The sequence below is a fragment of the Pogoniulus pusillus genome, chromosome 28 (assembly GCF_015220805.1).
Source record: "Pogoniulus pusillus isolate bPogPus1 chromosome 28, bPogPus1.pri, whole genome shotgun sequence".
In the NCBI taxonomy this organism is placed as follows: Eukaryota; Metazoa; Chordata; class Aves; order Piciformes; family Lybiidae; genus Pogoniulus; species Pogoniulus pusillus.
The window spans coordinates 433,424-457,624 of NC_087291.1; the positions used below are offsets into that span (position 1 = coordinate 433,424).

The 24,201-nt window shown below is 40.5% G+C and overlaps 1 protein-coding gene across 1 annotated transcript in view; it reads right to left on the reverse strand.

The window, feature by feature from the left end:
- Nucleotides 1-24,201, reverse strand: part of ZNF654 (zinc finger protein 654) — a 48,494-nt gene that overhangs the window by 4,300 nt on the left and 19,993 nt on the right. The window contains 5 exon segments of the mRNA XM_064166916.1: nt 282-423; nt 5,019-5,158; nt 5,858-6,060; nt 9,823-9,958; nt 11,772-11,853. Coding sequence (XP_064022986.1) covers nt 282-423; nt 5,019-5,158; nt 5,858-5,974 — 399 coding nt within the window. The 5' untranslated portion in view covers nt 5,975-6,060; nt 9,823-9,958; nt 11,772-11,853.

The following is a 24,201-nucleotide window of genomic DNA, read 5'->3' on the forward strand; positions in this document are numbered from 1 at the left end:
GTCCTTCCCCACCCTCTCTTAACATTCCACAGAAGTGGCCCTTTGTTGTTTAACTCCAGTTGTCAAGTACCACACAGCTGCTCACTCACTCCACCTCCAGTGGGATGGGGGAGAGAGAATCAGCTGAAAATAAAACCACTGACCAGCATCATTAGTTCTGTTCTAGTTCAAAAACCAGTACACCATTACACAACATAAACACAAATTCTCTTTAACTAGTTAAAAAAGGAAAAACAAACAAGAGGGATTGGGGGAGGGAAGTAGAATCATACAAAACTTACTTCATCCTTAATCACTTTCATGAAAGGGAAAATTACTCTGACATTTGTAGCAATTCTTAAAAGCTGGTAGCACTGGTCGACAAACACTTGTTTTGATGGGTTAGATTTAAGCTGCAGTTTGCTCCAAATGAAGATTAGGTCCCTGTAAAAGACAGGGCAAAAATATTTTTATTAGATTTTTAGAACTATCACTAAGCATGAACAACTATTTGCAGAGTCTGTAGCTAAAAGCATATTTGAGGGCACGCTACCAATCTAAGACCACAATGGTACACAGTGCAGAATGGAAAATGCACTTTATTACTTTTTGAAAACCAGTCAGAATATCTTATGTCCCCGAGCCAGTTAAATATTCAACAAAGTATTCATGTATTCAACTTGGTATCAACTTCCATAATAAAATCAGATGCCACAGGGTCTAGACCTTAACACCACCAGGCAACAAACATCATGCTGACCAGCAAGTGATACATGCTCTTGGGATCCTTTAACATACTGTTATTTCCAGTGCAAGCATGAAAATTCTTTCAGGAAAATAATTGCCTGAATGTGGAAAGTGGAAACCTTGCAGAAAGCTAGCTTCTGACACAGCCCACTGACAGGAAGTACTGATGTGCTCCAGTTAAGCACATGACAACAAAATTGTCTTTTACTGCTGTCATGCCCAGTTTCCTGGCCAGTAGCAGTCTGATGAATGTCTCAGGCTCTACGGCTAGTCATACATCTTGATCTTCAGTTAAACAGCATTTGACTTATACAAGGTAACGTAATAGATTGCTGCAGAGCTCCTTGACAGGTACTCTATAGAATACAGCTAATTGAAATTTACACCCTGTAAGGGTTAGGGTTATTAATTTACAGACTTGGAGAGGCAACTGGACTTAAAATTTTGTTGCAAGAAAATCTGCAAGCACAAAGATTTTACACAGAAGTAGATATAGTTAGGACTAATTGGAAATACCACTAGAACACTGCAATGAAAACAGGGCCAACTGACTTTCATTTTCTGATGGAAGACACTTCTTATTCCAGCAGCCTTCCTCCCTCAGAAAACACAAACCCAGTTAGTGACAAAATGTTTGGCTGATCTTCCAGAGGCTCTTGTATGTGCCAGATGCAAACCAGAGAAGCCTCTCAAGATTAAGCGTGTCTATTGATGCCAGTGCCTGTGCAAAGGAAGTGCATAATTAGGGCAAAACACCAACATCATGTTTAAATTTATGAGAGCTAAATGTTTGGCATTTTCAGAGCTAGACAACAGAACTTGATTGTTTTCTTTCACTGGGAACCCAAAAACACTCAAGTGGAAAGAAAAAACAAGTTTACATAGGAGGAACTGTGAAAAAGATCTACAAGCAGTTATACCAACAAAAACTGAGTCTTGCAGGTTTCCTAAAGATACAAGCTGTTCACCTCTGCCTTGCATAGCCTTTAGATTTCCAAGGTGGTAAACTTCACCTTTAAGTTTGAAACTATCTAGCACGTTTGTGCACTAAGCCGTTCATAAAGCTCACTAGAAGGCTCAACCTGAAGTAAAAAAAGAAACAGCTGAACATTTTTTGCTATAAAATGTTACAGCAGTTACAGAATATACAACTTATTCTCTGCTTTGCCTCACACCATTTCAGAGCAAGCCATTTCAACACTAATCCCAGAGATCCTGAGAAAAACCACTCATTTTAGAAGAGTAATTTCAGTTAGGTAGCCTACCACATGTTCAGACAAGTGACAGCTGACACAAGAAGAGAGCCAAAATGAAGAAAAATTAAAGTAGAAGCAACAGCTACAGTGGTGAAGAGCAAGCTGCTAAATCAGTTTAACCACTTGACTCTACCCTGATGCAAAATAATTTTTTAGTCTTACTCCTTCATTTAGGCTTCTCCTTTTCAAGCACACTTCTGACTTTGGATTAAGGATTAAAGTATTCCTAAATTGCTGACTGGACAGTTTCAACCACTTAAAATTGGTATCAAAAGCATTTAATGCTGAACTCAACAGCACTTGAGATGTTTTTGTGTTACTAACCACAACACAGAAGATAAATGTGAGATAATGCAGGCAGGAGGAGTTTTCTATTTGCTCAACTATTATGTCATGATAAGTATAGTACTTAATGACATTTACTTCTTGGATAGAAGAATTCAGTATTTTAAACACAGGCCTCAGAACTATGGACATGCATTGGGGCAATTTAAATTCTTACTGTGAGACCACAGAATTCTAGTAAATATATACTATCTTTACTAGAGGCAATCAGGAATTCCAGCCTCTTAACTCCCTGTAAAATACCAAGCCACTGTGTGCTTCCATCAGCTACATAAAACAATGATTAAGCCTGCTGCCATACCTTAGCTAGAGCAAGAAAGTCTACCTTTTCTCAGACACAGATATCACATTTCACCAAAATGTTACCCAATTGACAAAATTACCTAACGGCCAAAGACTAAACATGTGGGAGGAAAAAAAAACCCTGACTTAGATTTACTGCCTAGGAACTTTCTGAAACAGGCAAAAATAGCTTTTAAACTTGCCTGGGAAGAGAACGTGAGCTATTCTGCTATGCTTGTTCTAGCTGAATGGTGGCTATCTTCCTGAAGGGACATCACATTTTAATACTAGTAGGTCAGTAATCGTATCCCTGACTGATCCCTTAACAACATTGAGCACAAGTATTTCTAGTAAGACAACACACAGCTTGCTTTGATAATTTGTAAGTCGCTTTTTACTTGAGAAAAACAATTCACATCATCTGGACCTAGAATTTAATTCCTCGTGTCAATGGAGACTTACTGTGTTTTGTGACAGAAATGGTTTCAGTGTGAAAATATCATCAAGGATGCTTCACATGAAGTGATGGTAAATATCTGCTATTTAAAGCTTTCTAAGCTATTCTGATTATCTTTTCTAGTAGTGTTTTCTGCTTGATTCTTGCTAGATCTCAAAGGTCCTCAATTCCAGAGAAGACAAAATTGATTTATGCTGTGCTGAAGACATTAAAATATTCTCTAGAGAAAAATACATAATGCAAGTTAATTTAACCTAGCTCCTACCTCTTACAAACATGAATTACAGTGCAGTCATGGCTTCAGAAGATTTGGTCCAGTTTACATAATCTGTTAGGCATTATACTCCAAAAGAAACCTATATGAGATTGTTATAGCTTGGTATCTATAAAGAACAAAAAAAAGCTATTCCATCTGCACAGACGTAACTGCTCTGAACTATAAAGATCCTCAAGTTCGATATTCTGAATGAAAGATTAAAAATACTAAGATGCCAAAATGTTTTTCTTGATGGACAGACATATGCTAGACAGTACTTTAGTCTCTTCTGGAATTCCATTTTGACACCCATTTTGTCAGAACACAAGGACAGACATCTTGCTTTACACAGCAGTTTTCAAAATGGATGATGCAAACAATGATCAGCTGGGTAACAGTAAGTTAATGTGTTACTAGAACAAAAGGTATAGAAAGTAGGGTTAATTCCAATATTTGAAATTAATTTCTTAGACTGAATTCCTGAAACAAGAAGCACAAGCCAAATAACTAAATGCATGTAATTTACTTCTGCAAGTTTCCTGGTAAATAACAAGTCAGGAGATGTAGCATTGGGGAAAGAATCAGTGAAGTTGGATTCCATTCCAAAGTTGGTAACTGGGCTCACACAACTGCATACCTGAACTTCTTCATCTGTTCTATGAGGACAGTCGTGCATACCTTTTTCTAGCCAGATGGAATGAGAAATACCACTAGATATTACCAACACACTGTATTATAGATATATGTCATAATCATCATTATGAGTTGAGGAAATTTCTTATTAACAAACGAAGCATTATAATGTCTGACTTTGACTACTTCCTCGGGGAAAGAAAAAGACGACAGACATGATGCTTTTCAATTTCCTGTCTTCTGAGACCAGAAATCCTCCATAGACTCTAAACTCTACATTAAAAGCAGTTATGCAGATTAGTATTATGTCTCTATTCACTGAAAAATAAAATAATCAAATCTATGTGACTAAACCTTCTTGCTTCAACTACGTAACAAAGTAAACCAATTCGGCATACTTTACCAAGGAACTACTTTAAGTACAGAAGTTATACAGAATGAATAGAAGGATTATCTTCCCCAGCAATCTTTGACAGAAAAATTAAAATTGTTTTGAGAACTTTTCAGAAAAAAAATTCTTAGCCATAAAGATGTACAACTACCAAGGTGATTCCGTGTGCATGAAGATGTTCCTACTTGTTTTCTAGCGGACGACCACTCATCTTATGGCTTTGTTTATGCAGTAAAAGTCTGCATAATTCATAGCACCTCTTCAGAGTCGTGTATTTTTTGCTAGACACATTGGTGAAACTGCAGTTTATTTTATGACACATCATTCAAGTAGCAGAACGGCAAAGTATCTGCTTTGCCAGTCTACAAACTACTGTTACACATTGCTAACAACAAATATTTACACATATTATCAGTCAAAAGTATGTAAAGGTTCACTCTTCTGTTACTGCGCAACAGCTAGTAAGTGTTAAGTACTCTGGAGGCTACCACTGCACACGATTACATTCAAGGCAACAGGCATAACAGATGCACTAAGAATGTTTTAAAAGCACTCTAACGTGAATTTTATCTGGTTTTAACTTGAGCTACATCTCAAAGTTTAGATGAGTTTCTTTTTAGCAATAAGCATTTATTATCCGCTAAGACGCTTCACCGGAAATAAAGTACTTACCATATACAATACATGTCCCCATTTTGAAGCTGTGGGACTAGGAACGATTCACACAGCTGTAAGGCTAAGGTAGTCTTCCCTTCTTTTTCAGTGTTGCAGATGATCTCAATTCCACTCTTGCAATCAGTCCTCAATAAGTGCTATATAATTAAAATGAAATCAATTTAGATAAATTTGCTAACATGAAATAAAAACCTATCAGACCTTGCTATATTAAAGAAGCTACTGAAGACTTCAGGAATTAACATAGAACGTCTTTGAAATAGCTTTTATGTGGGTCTGTAAATAGATTTGGATGTATTTAGAGTTCATTCATATTTCCTAACAGCAATCAGAACGATCATCTGAGAAATAAAGACTACACAAAAGCACTTTCTTGCACTACAGTGGCTTGTTCTTAAGGTTAAGAAAAGTACCATTACCTACAAAGTGCTATTTGTGGTAAAAGTAGGGCTACACTCCTCTGAGAGTGACATTTTTTCATCAAAAATACTTCTAAGGCTAACAAAACTCTCTACTGTACAAAGCACTGGACTGACATCAATTATTTTGCTGAAATAATAGTCAACAGTAAAACAGTCAATACACTGAAGTTACATAATATTTATGACTTAAGATATTTAGGGAATGCATCTACAAGTAAACTTGGTTGGTAGCACTTAACATTTAACTTTCCAAAGCTTAATCCAGCACTAACTCAAGCAACAGTGGTCTAGTTGGCTGATTTTATGACATTTAGTTCTACAAAAAAACCAAGTTCATATGCTCCTCTTTGACAGTTCGTACACAATAAGCACAACGCACCACTTCGTTACAAAACGTATACTGACAAAGCATACCTCCTGGAAGAGCTGATCTTCTAATGGGGACATATAAAGACAGGTGAAAAGAGCTTGATGGAAATACAGATCTTTACTGATATCGGGATGATTTATGCAAGATTTGATAAGAGCCATTGCCTCAGGGATGCGCTCACAGGCAATAAGGTATCTGGCACGTAGTTCAAAGAACAGTGGATTTTCAGAGCTTAAATATTTGTTAACTGTACAGAAAAGAAAATAATTAAAAGCAATTACAACACTGAAGTCCAAACAACAAATATTTAAATGTGACATTTTTATAGTGCCATGTCAACAAATAATATTAAAAAGGCTACATTAAAAAAAGTTATTACATACAAAATACCACAAAGAATCTGTCCTTCTGCTAGGAAACAGAAATTGTTCTTTTTTCTTAGAACAGTAATATAGTTCAGTATTTTGTTCCTAACTTATCAACACAAGGGACTGTGTAAACTACACACTATAAGGAAGCACTGCTAGAAATATTTAACTTTGAAATAAGGATACTCATTACCCATTGAAATGGAAGAGATCAGTGGTGAAAAAAGTTAACTACAACTCACACTCTTGCTTTAAGTAGCTTTGAAAATCTTGGGGTATTTTGGACAAGTGGAAAATGTACTTCATCTTCCTAGAAAAAAGTGCTACTGGGCACAATTCTAAGTTCCTAAATACTTTTAAATTCTAAGTCTTGAATTCTCAAAATCTGTTTTTCAGATCTAAAAGCTAAGATTAAAGCTCACACTTGAGTGAAATTGTTTCAGCTAAGAGATTCCAAATACTTAATATGCAAGTAATTGAGAAATGATTAAATACACAGAAGACATGCTTTAGATCTCTAGTAGAAAAGTTCACACAGATTAAAAATAACACTATTAGGTACAAATGCAAGAATGTTGCTTTGTGTGTATCTCATCAAGTAAAAGCACTCTCAGAGGCGTTCACAGCATATTGACATTCGAGTAATATATTGGACAATGTGGCCTGATTTTCCTCTCACATTCTAAACAACAACCTTTTAACTTGGTTTCCTGTAGAGTACTACAGGGCATGCACATTAAAAATGAAAAAAGAAAAGAGGTTGTCAATTTAAAGTCATTGGTGGCTAGAAGTGGGCATGGAAACTTTATACCTTAGAAGGAAACACATTAAAATCTGCAAGCAACTAACTGACATTTAAAGCCATAATCTGAAGAAAAGGCATTTCTTCTGAAAAAGGAGAGATTACTTGTAAAAATAACTTACACTTAAAACTTTCTTTTTTAAAAGACACCTGGTTTGAAAGACATTCCCTGTGCTGAGAAGCAGAATTTCTTTAGCATCTGTATTTTCACACAAGATAATGGCAAATAAACATTTAAGGACTATGATTTAAGGCAATATAAAGTTTTAGATGAGATTTGCTAATGAATGTACCATGAAGTACATCACAAAAAAGACTTTATTCCAATTATCCATTAGAACTTCTAGGTAAAAAGCTAATAAAGAGGACAACTGAAAGCCAGTGTCTAACAGTGGTCATTAACTGCAGGAACAAGTCATCATACAGAACAATCCCTAATGCCAGGTAAAGGTCTTTCCTTTTAATTAACACACTTGAAACAAACCAAATCACCACTTTCCTACACAAACACTACCCATTAGCTTAGTGAATATTCACTGAAAACATAGGCCACACTTCGCTTTGTGACGTGCTAATGTTAAGAAGGCACTGCATGTCTAACAACTGGCTGTAGTATTTCTTCCTCGCAAACAAGGGGAGATTGCAGTTCACAATATGGATTAACTTTTGAATACAATTTCTGCTTTCTGTGTGAGGAGCATAAGTTTTGTCAGCACGCCCCTTTGCTCCATAAATGAGAATCCCACTTCTGCCAGCATGAGCTTGCAAACACAGGGGTCACTTATAATCTCCAACACTCTTTCTACACAGGGTTTCAGCTACACCACTGTCAGTATTGTGCTCCTTCACTGTACTGGAATGCCATCTTTTCCAAGGCAGCATTTACAGGTCTTCCAATCTCCCCAAGCAAAAGACAACTGCTAACTATAGTAATATTTAGCCAAGTCTGTGATACATCAAAAACGTCTTTGGGAAAACAACATCTGTTCCTGCTCAGGTAGCATGTGCAGTGCTTTCCTTTAGAGCAAGGGATGCCACCCATCACCTGCGAAATCAATTAACTGTTTGCATACCAGCGCACCTCTGTCAACAGCGCTCTTCTAGAAGTTCACAGCAGGCTGTCTTATTCTCCCTAAAGTACTAGAATTTTACTGTTCTATGTTTCTCTTTAAACCTAAAGACTGTCTTTGCAGTCATTTCAAAATAGGCTGCAAAATCTCAAAGTATGCTACAATTTATCTAAAAACAGACACAGCAAGGTTTGTGCTGGCCTAGGCTTCCCTTTGTAATTAATGAAGATAGGAAAATGTAGTTCACACAGTACATATTTAACAAACTGACTTTCGGAATTAATGGTCAGAAACTCAGCAATAATGTGCAGTTTTCAGCTTTTAAAAGTGATCCTCGAGGGAACTCTACGTCAAGTTTCAAAATAAACAAATACTGCCAGCCTGTAAAGCAGAACAAAAGGTTTGCTGTGTAAGACTTCACAAGAATCGGATTTTAGAAGTGAGACATGAAAGAAAAAGCTTCCAAAAGACATTATCTGAAATAAATGCCTTCATCATAGATGAGATATGCCAAATGGATGTGTGGGGATATCAGAAGATAAAAAGATGAAGAATACCTCAGCAGAGATAAGATCTGAAACAAAATTATCATCTAGTGACAATACGCAATGTCATTCCTACTCCATCAGGCTGAAACTACATAAAAAATTCTGTTACCCACCATATAGAGGCTTTGTGATGATCAAGGGAATCATTAAGGCAAAGCCTTAACTAATTCTTTGCTGGAGAGATGGAGATTTGAGGCCTAGCTTCAGTTCATAACCACCAAAACTTCAAGACCTGGTTATGTGATGCAGAACGACAAGAGTAATCTAGTTTCATTTTGTTTCTGCAGGTATTTATGAGATGGGTAATAAAAGTAGTGAGTAAACCATGTTACTAAAGTGCTTGCTTCACAAAAGATGAAACAAAGATTACTCACTTATTAAATTTGCTATCAAAATACTTTCTCTGGTTATGGAGGCAGCTCACTAAGCTGTCCTGACTCTATAACCCTCTTCCTCTCTCTAAAGAACAAACACACTGTCATAAACAGAGTAGTGAATTTGAGTCATACATTATACCACAGCAGCTGGAGAAGAAGTACTATTTTCTATCACTATCAAAACGAAGTGGCTTTTAAGAGGTCCTCTGTGAACACTGCTGACAAGTATGTCATATAAGATAGTACTTAAGACCTCCCTGTGGACTGGATATCTCCCCCTTAGGAACCTGTATTAACATTCTTGTAATGTTTGTTTCCACACGCTAAAATGCTGGTTTGCTTCACAGCCTGAACAGCAACATTTCTCCTACTCCCACCTCTAGGAATTACATGTATGTAAAGCAGCTATCAGGTGTAGTTGAAACAGAACCAAGAAAAGTCACAAGCCAGAGTATTTAAAATGTAGAAAAATGAAATAAATCAGAATACCAAAAATACTCATTGGATCCTCCTCATTATCATGTTGCTTCAGTAGTGTAACTGAAGCCAAGCTACTCTACCTGCTCTTTCAAAGGTTGAACACCTGGATATAGTATGTTCATGTAATAAATAATGCTCAGTAGCCTGAATAAATGTGTGATCTCTACACTACAAAAGCAGACTTAAAACTACTAGCAAAGAAATGTAGGTTTCTTTCAAATAAAAGAGACAGATACAATTTGCAACAGAAAAAGAGTTAAATGCTATGCAAAGCTATCTGACAGTATTTGATCCTACTGTCAAAAAACCATAATTTAACACAATTTTCAGTACTCTAAAAAAATTAATGTGTTAAATTAAATACCTAATTCCTGTGATACGGGCTTTGCTTTAAGAATTGCTTGTAATACTGGATCCTCCCACGGGCCACCATCTCGGATGATGCGAGTAACTAGTTCCAAGTTCGTATTTCTGTATCGATTTAGAAGGTTCTGACACTCCTACATGTAAAGAAAACAACAATGAGGAAAAAAACAACAAAATCTTGTCTAAAAATAAAGTTAGGCCATCCACAAGTTATGAAACAGGAAACTCCATGCATGTTAAAATATTTCTTCGGTCAACTACTCAATCAACAAAGTCATTCACTGACCAGCCCTACACAAAGCCCTAAAGCAAAAGGATATATTCTCTAAGAACAAGGATAAAGAACTGTGGAAGCCAGAATGCTCATGTCTTCTAGAAGCATGCAACAAGAGCCTGCAATTTGCATAATAATGTAAAATCATCTCTCCTGGAGTGGAGAGGTATTACTGGCATATTCTATGAAAGAAGACTTCACTTTATGCCAGCCTGCACAGATTTAGACACATTGATGCTGGATTTGTGATCCAATGATAGTGTCTGAATTCTTCAAGGCAAAAACGGAATTAAGCCATTTGAGTTACCAGCCCTCAAGCAATCACTTCTCTCCAAATCTCTACATAACAGAAATTATGCTTGCCTGAAATAAACCCGAATATAATATTTTAGCCACCTGTGATTTCCATATAGGCCAAGTTCCAATCCCCTTGTTATTTGCTGATAGTCTTAACATTAGTGTTAATCAAAGGTAGACCTTTAAACACAATAAAAAGGTATCTAATTTTGAAACAAAAAGATGTAACTGAAAAATGGCTTCTATCCACATACAATAAACTTCTTCACGTTTTTTTCCTGCAAATTCTCTGCTACAATTTTCTTTTATATACAGATGAATATTTTTGATAGTAAAAAATGCTTAATTAACTGAAATAACAGGTGTCACTACCAGTTGATTACACAACTCATTTAGAAAAAAAGGTAAAGATATATTTTGATATATTCACTGTTCGGAAGTCAACGCAGTTGAGAACTAAAATACAAAAGCACAAAGAAGAACTTTCCTAGATTTTCTTGTGATTCAAAAGCAGTCTATGAAGACTTGTTGCAAGACTGCCAAATGTCCCAATACTCTTTATGCAAGAGATCCTACCAGTTCCTGAAGCTGATAAGCCACTCCTTGACCCCATTCTTCCAGCAATTCTAATCAAGCACATAATTTCTGCTGGTTTAATAATTAAAGTAGTGCTGACATACTAAATTTGTAGCCACAGTATCAAAACAAAAGGACAGCTCTTTTTCACACTGCAGTCCCACAATCAGTATTAACAGAAGAAACAACCCTGGTTTTCATCTTTTCTTTCTCTACAAAGTTTCCTCTCATGGTGACACAAATCCAGTGAAGCCTACTCTCAAAATCAATTCAGGTTAAAAAAAAACTTATCTGAGAAAAAAAAAATTTAAATGCAGGATCATTTATCTTATGATTGCATACAGCCACAGAAAACCATGTCTCAGTCTAGCCAGCACAACAGTATTAAATAATGTGAGTTTATGCTGATTTGAATAGTGCTTCAGTTCCATAACTGCAGTTCAAAACTGCAGAGGGAAATGAGGTTTCATGTCATGAAATACAATGCAAGACTGGGTGACTTTAAGTTCTAATCAGGCAAACAAGCGAAGGTTTCCTCTTCTGCACAGGGAATGTACAAACTATGTCTTTGGTAAGACTGGTATTACAAAAAGAAGCAAGCACATTTATTCAATTAGATACGTAAGAACAAACAACTTTTCCCTCAAATACCCTTTTATTTTTTCTTCTTTGAGTACAAGTGAAGTAGCTATACTCTTTCACTATAAAAGCACGTTTCCTCCAGGTTATATATCCACAAAAGCTGCCTTCACACGTACTTCAATAATATTACAAGTTCATATGAAAGTAGAGAACACTACCTGGATTGAACCTAAAATATCTTTCAAAGGATCTTCATAGAACTCATCCTTTCCAAAGAACAGCAGCAACTCAAAAAAACTCCTAAAAAAAACAGAAGTAGTGATTAAGTCAAACTAAAAATGTCAATTGAGAAAAGGAAAGCCAGAGTAAGTCTGCTAGTTTTCATAGTGCGAAACACAAAGTTAAGACTTTGATGACTTCTAGACCCGTGCCAGAGTTGCTCTAAAGTTTTGGCTCCCACCACGCTCTCCAAATACAACTCATTACAAAAGTTTTATGTTGATCTGATATTTTGTGTTGGATTCTGGCTCACATACACATTCCTCAGGAATAGAGTCACAAACACAGTACAGCTATAAGCAAGCTACCAAAACCAAATCAGGTCCAGAAACACAACTTAAGTTCCCTTCTGTTCCGTTTCCTGAGTATGGACCATTCTGACTCACAGTAGCTGCCCTATGTACCTCAAGCACTCACGTCCTCCACACTGCTGCTCCCCATTCACCCTTAGGAAAGAAAGTCTTCCTCAAACACCACAACTTCTGTCCAAGATGCAGCAATTTTGAAGAGAGAGGAAAGCTGCAAAATTGCTCTAGTACGCACCAAGTTAAAGGAGTTACACTCAAGAAACAGTCAGTTCACATGAATGCAGATTCCCAAGCATTCATATTTTCAAGTAGGATAAGCACTTGTAAAGGGTTAACGCTGCTGGGAGTGGTCTGAACCTGAGCCCAGCTGTAGTGTAGCCCACTCCCATTTCCTGTCTAAACGCCTATAAAAACAGAGGAGCTTCCTGTTTCTCTTTCTCTCTGACCTGCCTGCCTGACAGCAGCACCTTGGCTCCTGCTGCTCCTGTTTTGCCATGTGGCCACCCTACCACATGGTGGGACAACTCCTTCCTCAATCTGCCTCCATCCATTCATCCATTGCCATCAATCTGGTTGTGGATGTATTTTGTACCTTGCTTCCTGTGATGGTTTGGGCATTAACCTGCCCCCCCACACACACTTTTGAATTTGCCCCAGCTAACTCAGACAGCCTCTGGGAATATAAATGAAGCTATTTATTTTACAGCAGCAAATATACAAGCAGCTATTTACAATATATACAGTTATATACAGAAATATACAAAGGATAAACAATACAGAAGCACAACTCCCCTCCCAGAAACCTGAGTCCCCAGGAGGGGCTCTCAAACCACCCCAACACCTTCCCCGGCCCCTCTCAACCTTACCCCAGTTCCCAGGAAGAACAGAGGTGCAGCCAAGAGGTTAAGAAGGAAGGTTAGTGGCAGTGGGGTTAAGGAGATGTGGCTAGGTCTGAAGGCAAAGGCAGAATGAAAAAAACATGGAGAATATTATCAAATGTTTTCCTCCTTCTTCCCAGAACTCTCAGTGGGACTGTGAGCGAAGAGACACAACCATGTTTACTTTTTCACTGCCCATTATCTAGTTCTTTTACCAAAACATTCCAGCTTGCTTCAAACTAGCACAATCCACCCCTTGTCTACTTTGCTCAGAGTATCAATGAGAATTATCCATTCTAATCTAAACCAATATTTACAATAAAACAATATATACAAGTTCAGTTCACACTTCAATCAGATGTAGGTGATTCAAAAGCTCAGAACAGGGACTCCTAGGTGATGTTGGGTTCGTGCTCACGTACTGTAGATTCTTTCGTAGATTCTTCCAGTGTTGGGCGCCGATGTTACCTAGAATAGAAAACTCGTAACAGCTTATTTTAGACACTCTGAATTTAAACTCTTTCAGCTAAGGTTAGATTCCTCTGTGGAATACACTGAATTTCACCATTCTCCTGCATTACCCAGTATGTATGACCAGGACCTTCAGCAGACACCACCCCTCAGACAGGTTTCCCTTCGCCCGAAGGAGAAAATACCCAAACAGTTTTCCCTAACAGATTCCTTTCACGTACAACAGGAACTTTATCACCGTCTACTGTTTGGACCAAATCTGATTGTGCAGGTCCTGCTCTGTTTACTGAACCTCTACTATTTACCAACCAGGTAGCTTGTGCTAAATGTTTGTCCCAGTTTTTCAGAGTTTCACCCCCCATGGCTTTTAGGGTGGTTTTCAGCAAACCGTTGTAGCATTCAATCTTCCCTGAAGCTGGTGCATAGTAGGGTATGTGATAGATCCATTCAATACCATGCTCTTTGGCCCAGTTTTTCACAAGATTGTTCTTGAAATGAGTGCCATTGTCTGACTCAATTCTCTCTGGAGTTCCATGTCTCCACATGATTTGTCTCTCCAAACCAACAATGGTGTTACGTGCAGTAGCATGTGGAACTGGATAGGTTTCCAACCATCCAGTGCTGGCTTCTACCATCGTTAGCACATACTGCTTGCCAGAACGAGATCGAGGTAAAGTGATGTAGTCAATCTGCCAGGCTTCACCGTACTTGTACTTTGACCATCTCTCACCACACCATAAGGGCTTGATTCGCTTAGCCTGCTTAATAGCAGCACAAATGTCACAGTCATAGATGACTTGGGTGATAGCATCCATGGACAAGTCAATTGACCTATCACGAGCCCATCGGTATGTTCCATCTCTGCCTTGATGTCCAGATGAGTCATGGGCCCACCGAGCTAAGAACAGCTCACCTCGGTGTTTCCAATCAAGGTCAATGTCAAGTTCAGAGTTGGTATCAACTTGAGCAATCTTAGCAGCTTGATCTGCCTTCTGGTTATGTTGATGTTCCTCAGTAGCTCTGCTCTTAAGCAGTGTGCATCTACGTGCCGCACCTTCACTGGAGTTCTCTCCAGCCATACATCAATGTCCTGCCATAGATCAGCACACCAAATGGGCTTTCCTTTCCTCTGCCAACCATTCTTCTTCCAGTCCTTCAGCCAACCCCATAGAGCATTGGCTACCATCCACAAGTGTAGGAATAGGGGAATGGCCTGTTAGCAGGGAACAGCTGCCCAAGACGAAACAAAACACAGTATAGACCTTGGGCATGTAATGTGTGGGTCAGACACACCTCAGAAGAGTAAGATAAGTAAGATCCTGCGGTCAGGACTGCTCAGATAGTTGCATAGCAACTTATATCAAGAAGCAGAGAAGAAAGTAGAAACAGCGTCTTCGGCCTGAGCAGAGTATCAGCCAATCATATAGTAGTTACTAACTTTTACTGTAATTCTATCCAATCAGTGAGTAACATGCTAGCCCTTCTGATACAATATATACCTGCCTATTTTTCTAATAAAGTGGATTTTTGGCTTGCATCAAGCCGTTGCCCCGTCCCTTCATTGCGGCAAATGGTGACTCCCGATGTGATATCGGTGCTTATCGTCCGGGATATGAGGACGACCGGCCGCAAGCCTCTGGGAACTGAAAGGTGCTGAAAGGAAGCAGATCGCAGGCCCGCACTTCATCACCTCCTCGAGATTGGTAGGTGAGCTCAGAGGAAATTAAACATGGGGAATCAAACCTCATATGAAGAAAGGGACGTTTATAAGCTCATGAAAGATTTTGTATATGAACATAAGAAAGACATATCTGGTTATGAGCTGGAATTACTTATGAGATGGGTCAAGGATAAATTCCCTGACACTACAGAAATTACGGTTTTTGAGTCGGAACTATGGGACAACGTAGGGGTCTGTTTATGGGATCTTTCTACAAATGGTGATTTAGAAGCACAGCGCTTGCTTGCACCGTGGCGAAAGGTGTTTGAGGCTGTTAAAGAACAGGAGGGGAAGTCGGGGAGAGCATTTAATCCCTTAGACTTAAAGAAGAAGGGAATGCAGACGAATGCTCCGATTCAACCCTCTGCCCCTCCCTTGCCTTTTGATGCTAATGACTTGCCTACTCTATCGGCGCCTAAGCCGCGAGTGCGATTTGAGCCCGCTGTGGGAACTTCGCAATCAACATCATTTAGCGAAGATCATTTTGAGTTAGATCCCTTTGATCCCGAAAAGGAACCAGACCCGTATCTACCGGATGGTCATGATCCCCGTGTGGTGTGGGCAGCAATTAAACAACGAGCTTTAGACGAAGGGGATGCCGACATGGCAGGGCGTATTACGATTCCGCCCCGACCTGCCACAGTACCAGCCCGCATTATCACAGCGCCGGTGATCTATCCAGGACGTGGCTGCAACCCCCAGTGGGAAGCTCTCAGCTTTTCAGTTACCAAAGAACTGCGCCGTGTTGCCGCTGATAATGGACTGGGTTCACATTATTTCGTGGGACTGCTTGAGTCCGTTTGTGAAAGTTACGTTTTAACACCTTATGATCTGAAGACAATAGCCAAATTGCTTTTAAATTCTTCTCAATACATGCTTTGGGAGTCGGGATGGCGTCAGAGTTTAGAAACTGTTTTACAAAGGTTTGCAGTGGGGAATAATCCAGCCCTGCAAGCCTTAATTATGGATCATCTGATGGGCATGGGGCCGTTAGCCGATCCCATTGCCCAGGCGAGAGATTTTCCGAGAGAAGCTCTGGACGCCACTAAGGAGGCTGCTAAGCAAGCGCTCCTTAAGATTCCAGACACCCGCAAACCCCAAAAGGCTTTTACGACTATTATGCAAGGACCAGAGGAGTCGTTTATGGACTTCATAGCAAGATTGCAGGAAGCTCTTGGAAAGCAGGTTGAAAACGAGGAAGCTAGAGAGATTTTACTTCAACAATTAGCAATTGAAAATGCCAGTGTGGACTGTAAGAAGTTGCTGAAATCGTTACCGAATCCAAAACCCTCCCTGGTTGAGATGATGGAAGCTTGTAATCGCTTCGGGAAGTCCGATTTTAAATGCGAGACTATGGTGGCTGCTTTTGCTGCTGTGAACACAGGGGGAGGGCGACTGTTTGTTTTGGCTGCGGGAAGCCAGGTCACATTAGGAAGAACTGTTACGCTCAAAAGGGGCAAGTGAATAAGCCCATATCATTATGTCCCCGGTGCCAGAAAGGTCGCCATTATGCAGCTCAGTGCCACTCTAAATACGATAAACAAGGGAAGCCGCTTCAGGGAAACTGGCGGAAGAGCGCGGACCGGCGCCGCGCTCCGACACAAATGATACAGCCGGCATACCAGATCTCCGAACGCCAATCTGCGGCTTGCAACGAGCCACAACAGGCAGTGCAGGACTGGACTTGGAAACCAAATACGCAGTGACTTTACTCGATTCTTCAGTTCACTTATTAGACAACGAACTTTCAGGGACCTTTGCCAAAAAATACAACGGCTTTGATTTTGGGAAGATCGTCAACTACCCTGACTGGTCTTTTTGTATTACCAGGAGTTATTGATAGTGATGCAAAGGAAGTGAAAATCATGGTTTGGACACCACTCCCTGCTTGTACGATTGCAAAAAATAGCCGTATAGCTCAGCTGCTTTTACTTCCTAGGGATCCATTTAATCCTCAAACAGTGAAGAAACGTGAAGGAGCTTTCGGTTCAACAGGACTTCCAGAGGTCTATTGGACTCAGTCGGTGTCTAATGAAAGACCTATACAAAAATGCATAATGAAGAAAGCAGACCAGCAGGTTGTTTTAAATGGCATTATTGATACTGGTGCTGATGTCACTGTTATTTCTTTGGCCAAATGGCCCCCGGTATGGCCACTGGCAAAAATCTTACAGCCACTGGCAGGAATAGGGGGTGTGGGGAAAAGTCAGCAGAGTGTGGAATTTATACAGATTGTTGGGCCTGAGGGAAGGATTGCAACTGTTAAACCTTTTGTGTTGCCGGTACCTATGGTCCTGTGGGGGAGAGATGTCCTGTCGCAATGGGGTCTCACATTTTTAGAGAGGGCTGCTGATGGGCGCGATACCCCAAAATTATCTTGGAAAATACAAATTCCTATATGGGTAGATCAGTGGCCCCTCCCTGAGGAAAAACTTCACGCCTTGGAACAGTTAGTACAGGAGCAGCTAGAGCAAGGGCACATAGTGCCTTCTTTTAGTCCCTGGAATACTCCTGTTTTTGTGATTCAAAAACGGTCTGGCAAATGGCGTTTGCTTCACGATTTAAGAAAAATTAATGATGCTATGGAATCCATGGGAGCATTGCAACCAGGGCTCCCCTCTCCCACAATGATTCCTAAAGATTGGGCTTTAACTGTCATAGATTTGAAAGATTGCTTTTTTAGCATTCCTCTTCACCCTGAAGATGCTCCTCGGTTTGCCTTTTCCATCCCAAGTGTTAATATGAGAGCATCTTTAAAGCGTTATCAATGGACTGTATTACCACAGGGAATGAAAAATAGCCCCACAATTTGTCAATGGTATGTGGCTAAAGCATTGTCTCCAGTACGTGAGCAATTTCCTCAGGTATTGCTGTATTATTACATGGATGATTTGCTTATTGCTGCCAAAGATCCATTTGACATGGAACGGGCAGTACAGGAGGTTTGTGCAGCCATTAAAAAAGCCTGTCTTTGTATCTCTAAAGAAAAGATACAGAGATTTGAACCTTGGCAATACCTGGGATGGAAAATAAGAGCTCAAACAATAACACCTCAGAAGGTTCAGCTGCAAACTCAAGTGAGCAATTTGCATGACATTCAAAAACTACTAGGTTCTATAAATTGGCTACGGCCTCTTCTGGGTATTTCTAATTCTGATTTGGCCCCACTATTTGAACTCTTAAAAGGTGACATTAATTTGTGTGCCCCCCGTTCTTTGACTCCAGAAGCAAAGAAAGCCATTCAAAAAATTTGTGAAGCCATAAAATCACGACAGGCTCATCGTTGGGACCCTGACCTGCCACTGTTTCTGATAATTTTGTGGGATGATGTTAAACCTTTGGGTCTCATCTTTCAATGAGATTTGAGCCTGAAAGATCCATTGCTACTTCTTGAGTGGGTCTTTTTACTCCATCAGTCTTCAAAAACTATTTATTCCCAGCCAGAAATGTTTGCTCATATTATCATGAAAGCTAGGAATAGGGTAGTTACCCTAACGGGCAAACAATTTTCAGTCATTTACAACCCGCTTACAGATGCTTATTTTATCTGTCTGATGCAGAATTCCTTACCATTTCAAGTGGCAGTCCAGGGGTATGTGGGTCAGTTTTCAAATCACCCACCACCCCACAAATTGTTTCATTTATCTTTCGCTCTGGCAGAGGAACCTAAGAGAAGCTTTCAACCACTGGATGCAATTACCTTTTTTACAGATGGGTCAGGAACATCACAAAAGTCAGCAATAGTTTGGTGGGATGTTAATATGCAAGGTTGCAATTCAGAAGTTTCTTTATGTCCAGGTTCCCCTCAAATAGTGGAACTAGCAGCAGTAACACATGTGTTTCAATTACATCATGATAAGCCTTTCAATTTAGTCACTGATTCTGCCTATGTGGCAGGGATTGTTATACGTGCTGAAGCTGCTGCACTTAAAAGATGTTTCCAATCCTCACCTTTTTGATTTGCTGCAGAAATTGATTTTTCTTTTAAATAATAGACAACATTCATTTTTCATTATGCACATTAGATCTCATACTGACCTCCCAGGATTTCTTGCAGAAGGGAATCGTCAAGCAGATTTACTAACTTTACCAGTTTTGACTTTACCTGATCGAATGGCTCAGGCCAAGCTCAGTCATATGTTTTTCCATCAAAATGCAAAAGGCTTAAGAAGGCAATTTGAATTGTCTGCTCAACAAGCAGCAGATATCATTGCATCCTGTCCAGATTGCCAACGTACCATTGTACCTACAGGTAGCGAAGGTGTTAAACCTCGTGGATCAAACAGCTTAGAAATCTGGCAATCAGATGTGACTCATGTTCCAGATTTTGGATTGTTTAAATATGTACATTCTTCTATTGATACCTTTTCTGGAGCATTATATGCCTCCTGTCACAAAGGAGAAAAAGCAAAGGATGCAAAAAAGCATTTTCTTAGGGCCTTTGCCATGTTAGGAGTGCCTCGAGCTATTAAAACTGATAATGGCCCTGCCTATATTTCTCAATTCTTGCAAAGCTTTTTTTCAACATGGGGAATTCGGCATGTCACTGGAATCCCACACTCCCCTACAGGGCAATCTATCATTGAGAGAGCACATCAGACTTTGAAGTCTCTTTTGCAGAAACAAAAAGGGGGAGGAGGGATTTCAGTGACACCTGAAGAAAGATTACAAAAGGCTTTCTATGTTTACAACTTTTTGAATTGCACAAGGACAGATGATATGCCACCAATAGTGCGGCATTTTGCAAATAATCGCCTTTTTGAGCTTCAGGAAAAGCCACCAGTTTTAATTCGTGATTTAGAATCAGGCAAAGTCAAAGGTCCTTATCCTTTAATAACATGGGGAAAAGGATATGCTTGTGTTTCCACAGAGTCAGGTCCTAGATGGATACCAGCAAAATATGTTCGTCCTTACAAGGGATCGATTCAAGAAGATCAGATGGACAAGGACAAAGTAACATCTTTGACTCTAGGATGAAAGTTGCAGTTATTGTGATCTTGGGAATATGGGAGGTTGGATTAGTTGTTAGTTTACTTTAGTTAATTTCACTGAATTAGAATTGCTTTGTTTAGTTATGGTCACTTTTTAGAATTTATTTTTTATAAAATCTTTTGTGGGATGGGGACTAATTGGATTTATTTGTAGTGTGTAAAAATGCTTTGTTATGTATTGCTTATAATATTCTTGCTACTTATATTGCTACTATGTATTTTGTTGTGTATTTAACGAATGATTGGTTGTGCTACTGTTAGGTTCTCCTTTGTATAACAAAAAGGGGGAGATGTAGGAATAGGGGAATGGCCTGTTAGCAGGGAACAGCTGCCCAAGACGAAACAAAATACAGTATAGACCTTGGGCATGTAATGTGTGGGTCAGACACACCTCAGAAGAGTAAGATAAGTAAGATCCTGCGGTCAGGACTGCTCAGATAGTTGCATAGAAACTTATATCAAGGAGCAAAGAAGAAAGTAGAAACAGCGTCTTTGGCCTGAGCAGAGTATCAGCCAATCATATAGTAGTTACTAACTTTTACTGTAATTCTATCCAATCAGTGAGTAACACGCTAGCCCTTCTGATACAATATATACCTGCCTATTTTTCTAATAAAGTGGATTTTTGGCTTGCATCAAGTCGTTGCCCCGTCCCTTCATTGCGGTACACAAGTCGGTGTAGAGGTAAAGGATAGGCCAATTCTCACGTTCAGCCACATCAAGAGCAAGTTGAACAGCTTTTACCTCAGCAAACTGACTGGATTCTCCTTCGCCATCTCTCGCTTCAGTAACTCTCCTGGTAGGACTCCAAACTGCTGACTTCCATATTCGCTTGTTCCCAACAAGATGACAAGAACCATCTGTGAACAAAGCATAGTTCTTTTCCTGATCAGAGAGATCACCATAGGGAGGAGCTTCCTCAGCACGAGTTATTTTCTCCTCTGGAGGTTTGGTACAGTCCGTGCCTTCCGGCCAGTTGGTGATCACCTCCGCCAGACCAGGTCAGTCAAGATTACCCATTCGTGCTCATTGAGTTATCAAAGCCATCCATTTAGACCAGGTTGCATCTGTGGCATGATGCGGTGATGAACCTTTGCCTTTGAACATCCAGTTTAGAACTGGCAGTCTAGGAGCTAAAAGCAATTGTGACTCAGTTCCAATCACTTCAGAAGCTGCTTTCACTCCTTCATAGGCTGCTAGAATCTCTTTCTCTGTTGCGGTATAATTTGTCTCTGAACCTCTGTAACAACGTCCCCAGAAACCAAGAGAACGACCACGTGTCTCATTTGGAGCTCTCTGCCAAAGACTCCAAGTTGGACCATTGTCACTGGCAGCCGTGTACAGAATGTTCTTAGTGTCCAGATCAGATCTCACAGGTCCCAGGCCCACTGCATGGACTATTTCTCGCTTCATCTGATCAAAGGCCGCTTGTTGTTCAAGTCCCCACTCGAAATTGTTTCTCTTACGAGTCACATCATGCAGAGGTTTGACTGAAACCAGGAATGTGTAGTCTCCAAAATCCCACCACACCAAGGTAAGAAAGTGTGTCCTTCTTACTGGTGGGAACCGCCATGGTAGAGACTTTGTTGATCACATCCTGAGGAATGTAACGGCGACCATCCTGCCACCGCACTCCCAGAAACTGAATTTCTCTGGCAGGTCCTTTGACCTTGTCTCTCTTAATGGCAAAACCTGCTTGCAACAGAATGTCAATGATTTTGTTACCTTTCTCGAAGACTTCCTCAGCAGTTTGGCCCCACACAATGATGTCGTCGATGTACTGGATGTGCTCTGGAGCTTTACCTTTCTCCAGTGCATTGTGGATGACTGAGTGACAGATGGTTGAGCTGTGTTTCCACCTCTGAGGCAAACGATTGAACTGGTACTGGATTCCTCTCCAGGTGAATGCAAACTGAGGCCTGCACTCCTTTGCTATGGGAATAGAGAAGAAAGCATTAGCAATGTCTATGGTTGCATACCATTTAGCCTCCTTCGATTCCAGCTCGTACTGGAGTTCCAGCATGTCCGGCACAGCTGCACTCATGGGTGGCGCCACCTCGTTGAGGGCACGAAAGTCAACTGTCAGTCTCCAGTCGCCCGTAGGTTTACGCACAGGCCAGATGGGACTGTTGAAAGGTGAATGAGCTTTCTCGATGACAGCCTGACTCTCCAATTGACGAATCAGCTGATGAATGGGCAACAAAGAGTCACGGTTAGTTCTGTACTGCCTGTGGTGAACAGTTTGAGTTGCAATTGGCACTTCCAGGTCCTCTATGTCATGTTGTCCCACAACTGCAGATACATCAGAAAGTTCAGGTCTAATGGACAATTTCAATTTACCATCCTCAATCTCTACAGATGCTATTCCAAAAGCCCATTTGTGACCCTTAGGATCTTTGAAACAACCTTGTCTCAAAAAGTCAATTCCCAAAATGCAAGGCGCATCAGGTCCAGTTACAATAGTATGTGTCTTCCACTATTTACCAGTTAAACTGATCTCAGCCTGTATCTTAGTTAACTCTTGAGATCCACCAGCGATTCCAAAGATAGATATGGACTCTGTCCCTTTACAGTTTGATGGCAACAAAGTACACTGAGCACCTGTGTCAACTAAAGCCCTGTATTTCCAAACTTTTGAACTGCCAGGCCACCTAATGAATACATTCCAATAGATTCGGTTCTCTCCACTATCCCTTTCCTCCTCCTGGCTGGAGGCAGGGCACCCCTAATGCTGAACATGGCATGTAGGGTGTACACAGTGATTGGTGTTGTTGTGAGAGGAATTGCAATTGTTGGAACAATTGCAGTTGCTCTCGGGAGCTGAAGAAGTGACAGCTACTTTCCAGGCATTACTGCCTCTGTTTCTGCCACTCTGCAAGTCCCTGACTCTTTTTGAAAGAGCTGAAGTAGGTTTACCATCCCATTTGTTCATGTTCTCCCCGTATGTGTCACGCAGAAGTATCCACAGTGACGCACGTGATTGCTGCTGTCTGGGTGGAATTTGTCTCCTCCTGGGCTGGAATTGCCTTGCAGGAGGTGGGCGTCTGTTCCTGACTGCAGAAACATGCACCCATTCAGATGATGCAGGAATGGTATCCTTTACCAGATTGGAAATTGAGGTTGTAAGGTCCTCCTTCAGTTCTTTCATGCCATTTCTAATGCCATTCTCAATGCTATCCTTTATCCCTTTCATCTCTGTCGTCATAGTTTGTAGGGCAGAGATTATACCAGAATGTGACAAGCTGTCCTCTATCTGCCTGAGCTGGTCAGTGAATTCACCAACAGTGAAAGACCTTCCATTATCACTCCTTGATAGGAATTTACTGGCCAAGATGTTAGCATAAGACGAAGGAGCAAGCTTAATAAGCCTCTTCATGAGACCTGTTCCCAAAGGAGTATCATCAGGCTCATGAGTACCATGATCTCCATAAAGCACTTCCTTCACAGCAAACTCCTTCAGAAGCTTAATTCCCTGCTCAATGGTGTTCCACTTCTTGGCAGCCCATGGCAGATCATCTCGGGAAGGATATCTCATAGCCACAGCCAACAGAAGGCGTGTCCTCAAGCTACCCCTACCAAGAGGACTTGCCAGGTATTTGTCCACTCCACTCTCCTTAGTGAGTGGTCCCAGCTGCTTGGCAGACTTGTCTCCTACCTGCAGGGCATTAGCACCAATGCCACGGCATCTCACTAGCCAGCTTAGGATTGGCTCACCTGATTCCCTTGTGTATTCCTTCCTAACTTCCCTGACCTCTCTGAGTGGATCCTTGGAGCCCTGGATGTCATCCTCCTCCTCTTCCTCCTGTTGATCTGGTGGTACCGGGCCTAACAGAACCTTCCTCATAGCACTCTTAAACTCATTGGAACCATCCTCTCTCTTGGCAGCTAACCTCACAACGCTCCTCTCATTTGAGTATTGGTGTCTCAGCACATTTGCGAGGTCTCGCAGACTAACTGCCTCCTCTTCCTCCTCTTGCTGATCACCAGAGGTCCCCTCTCTT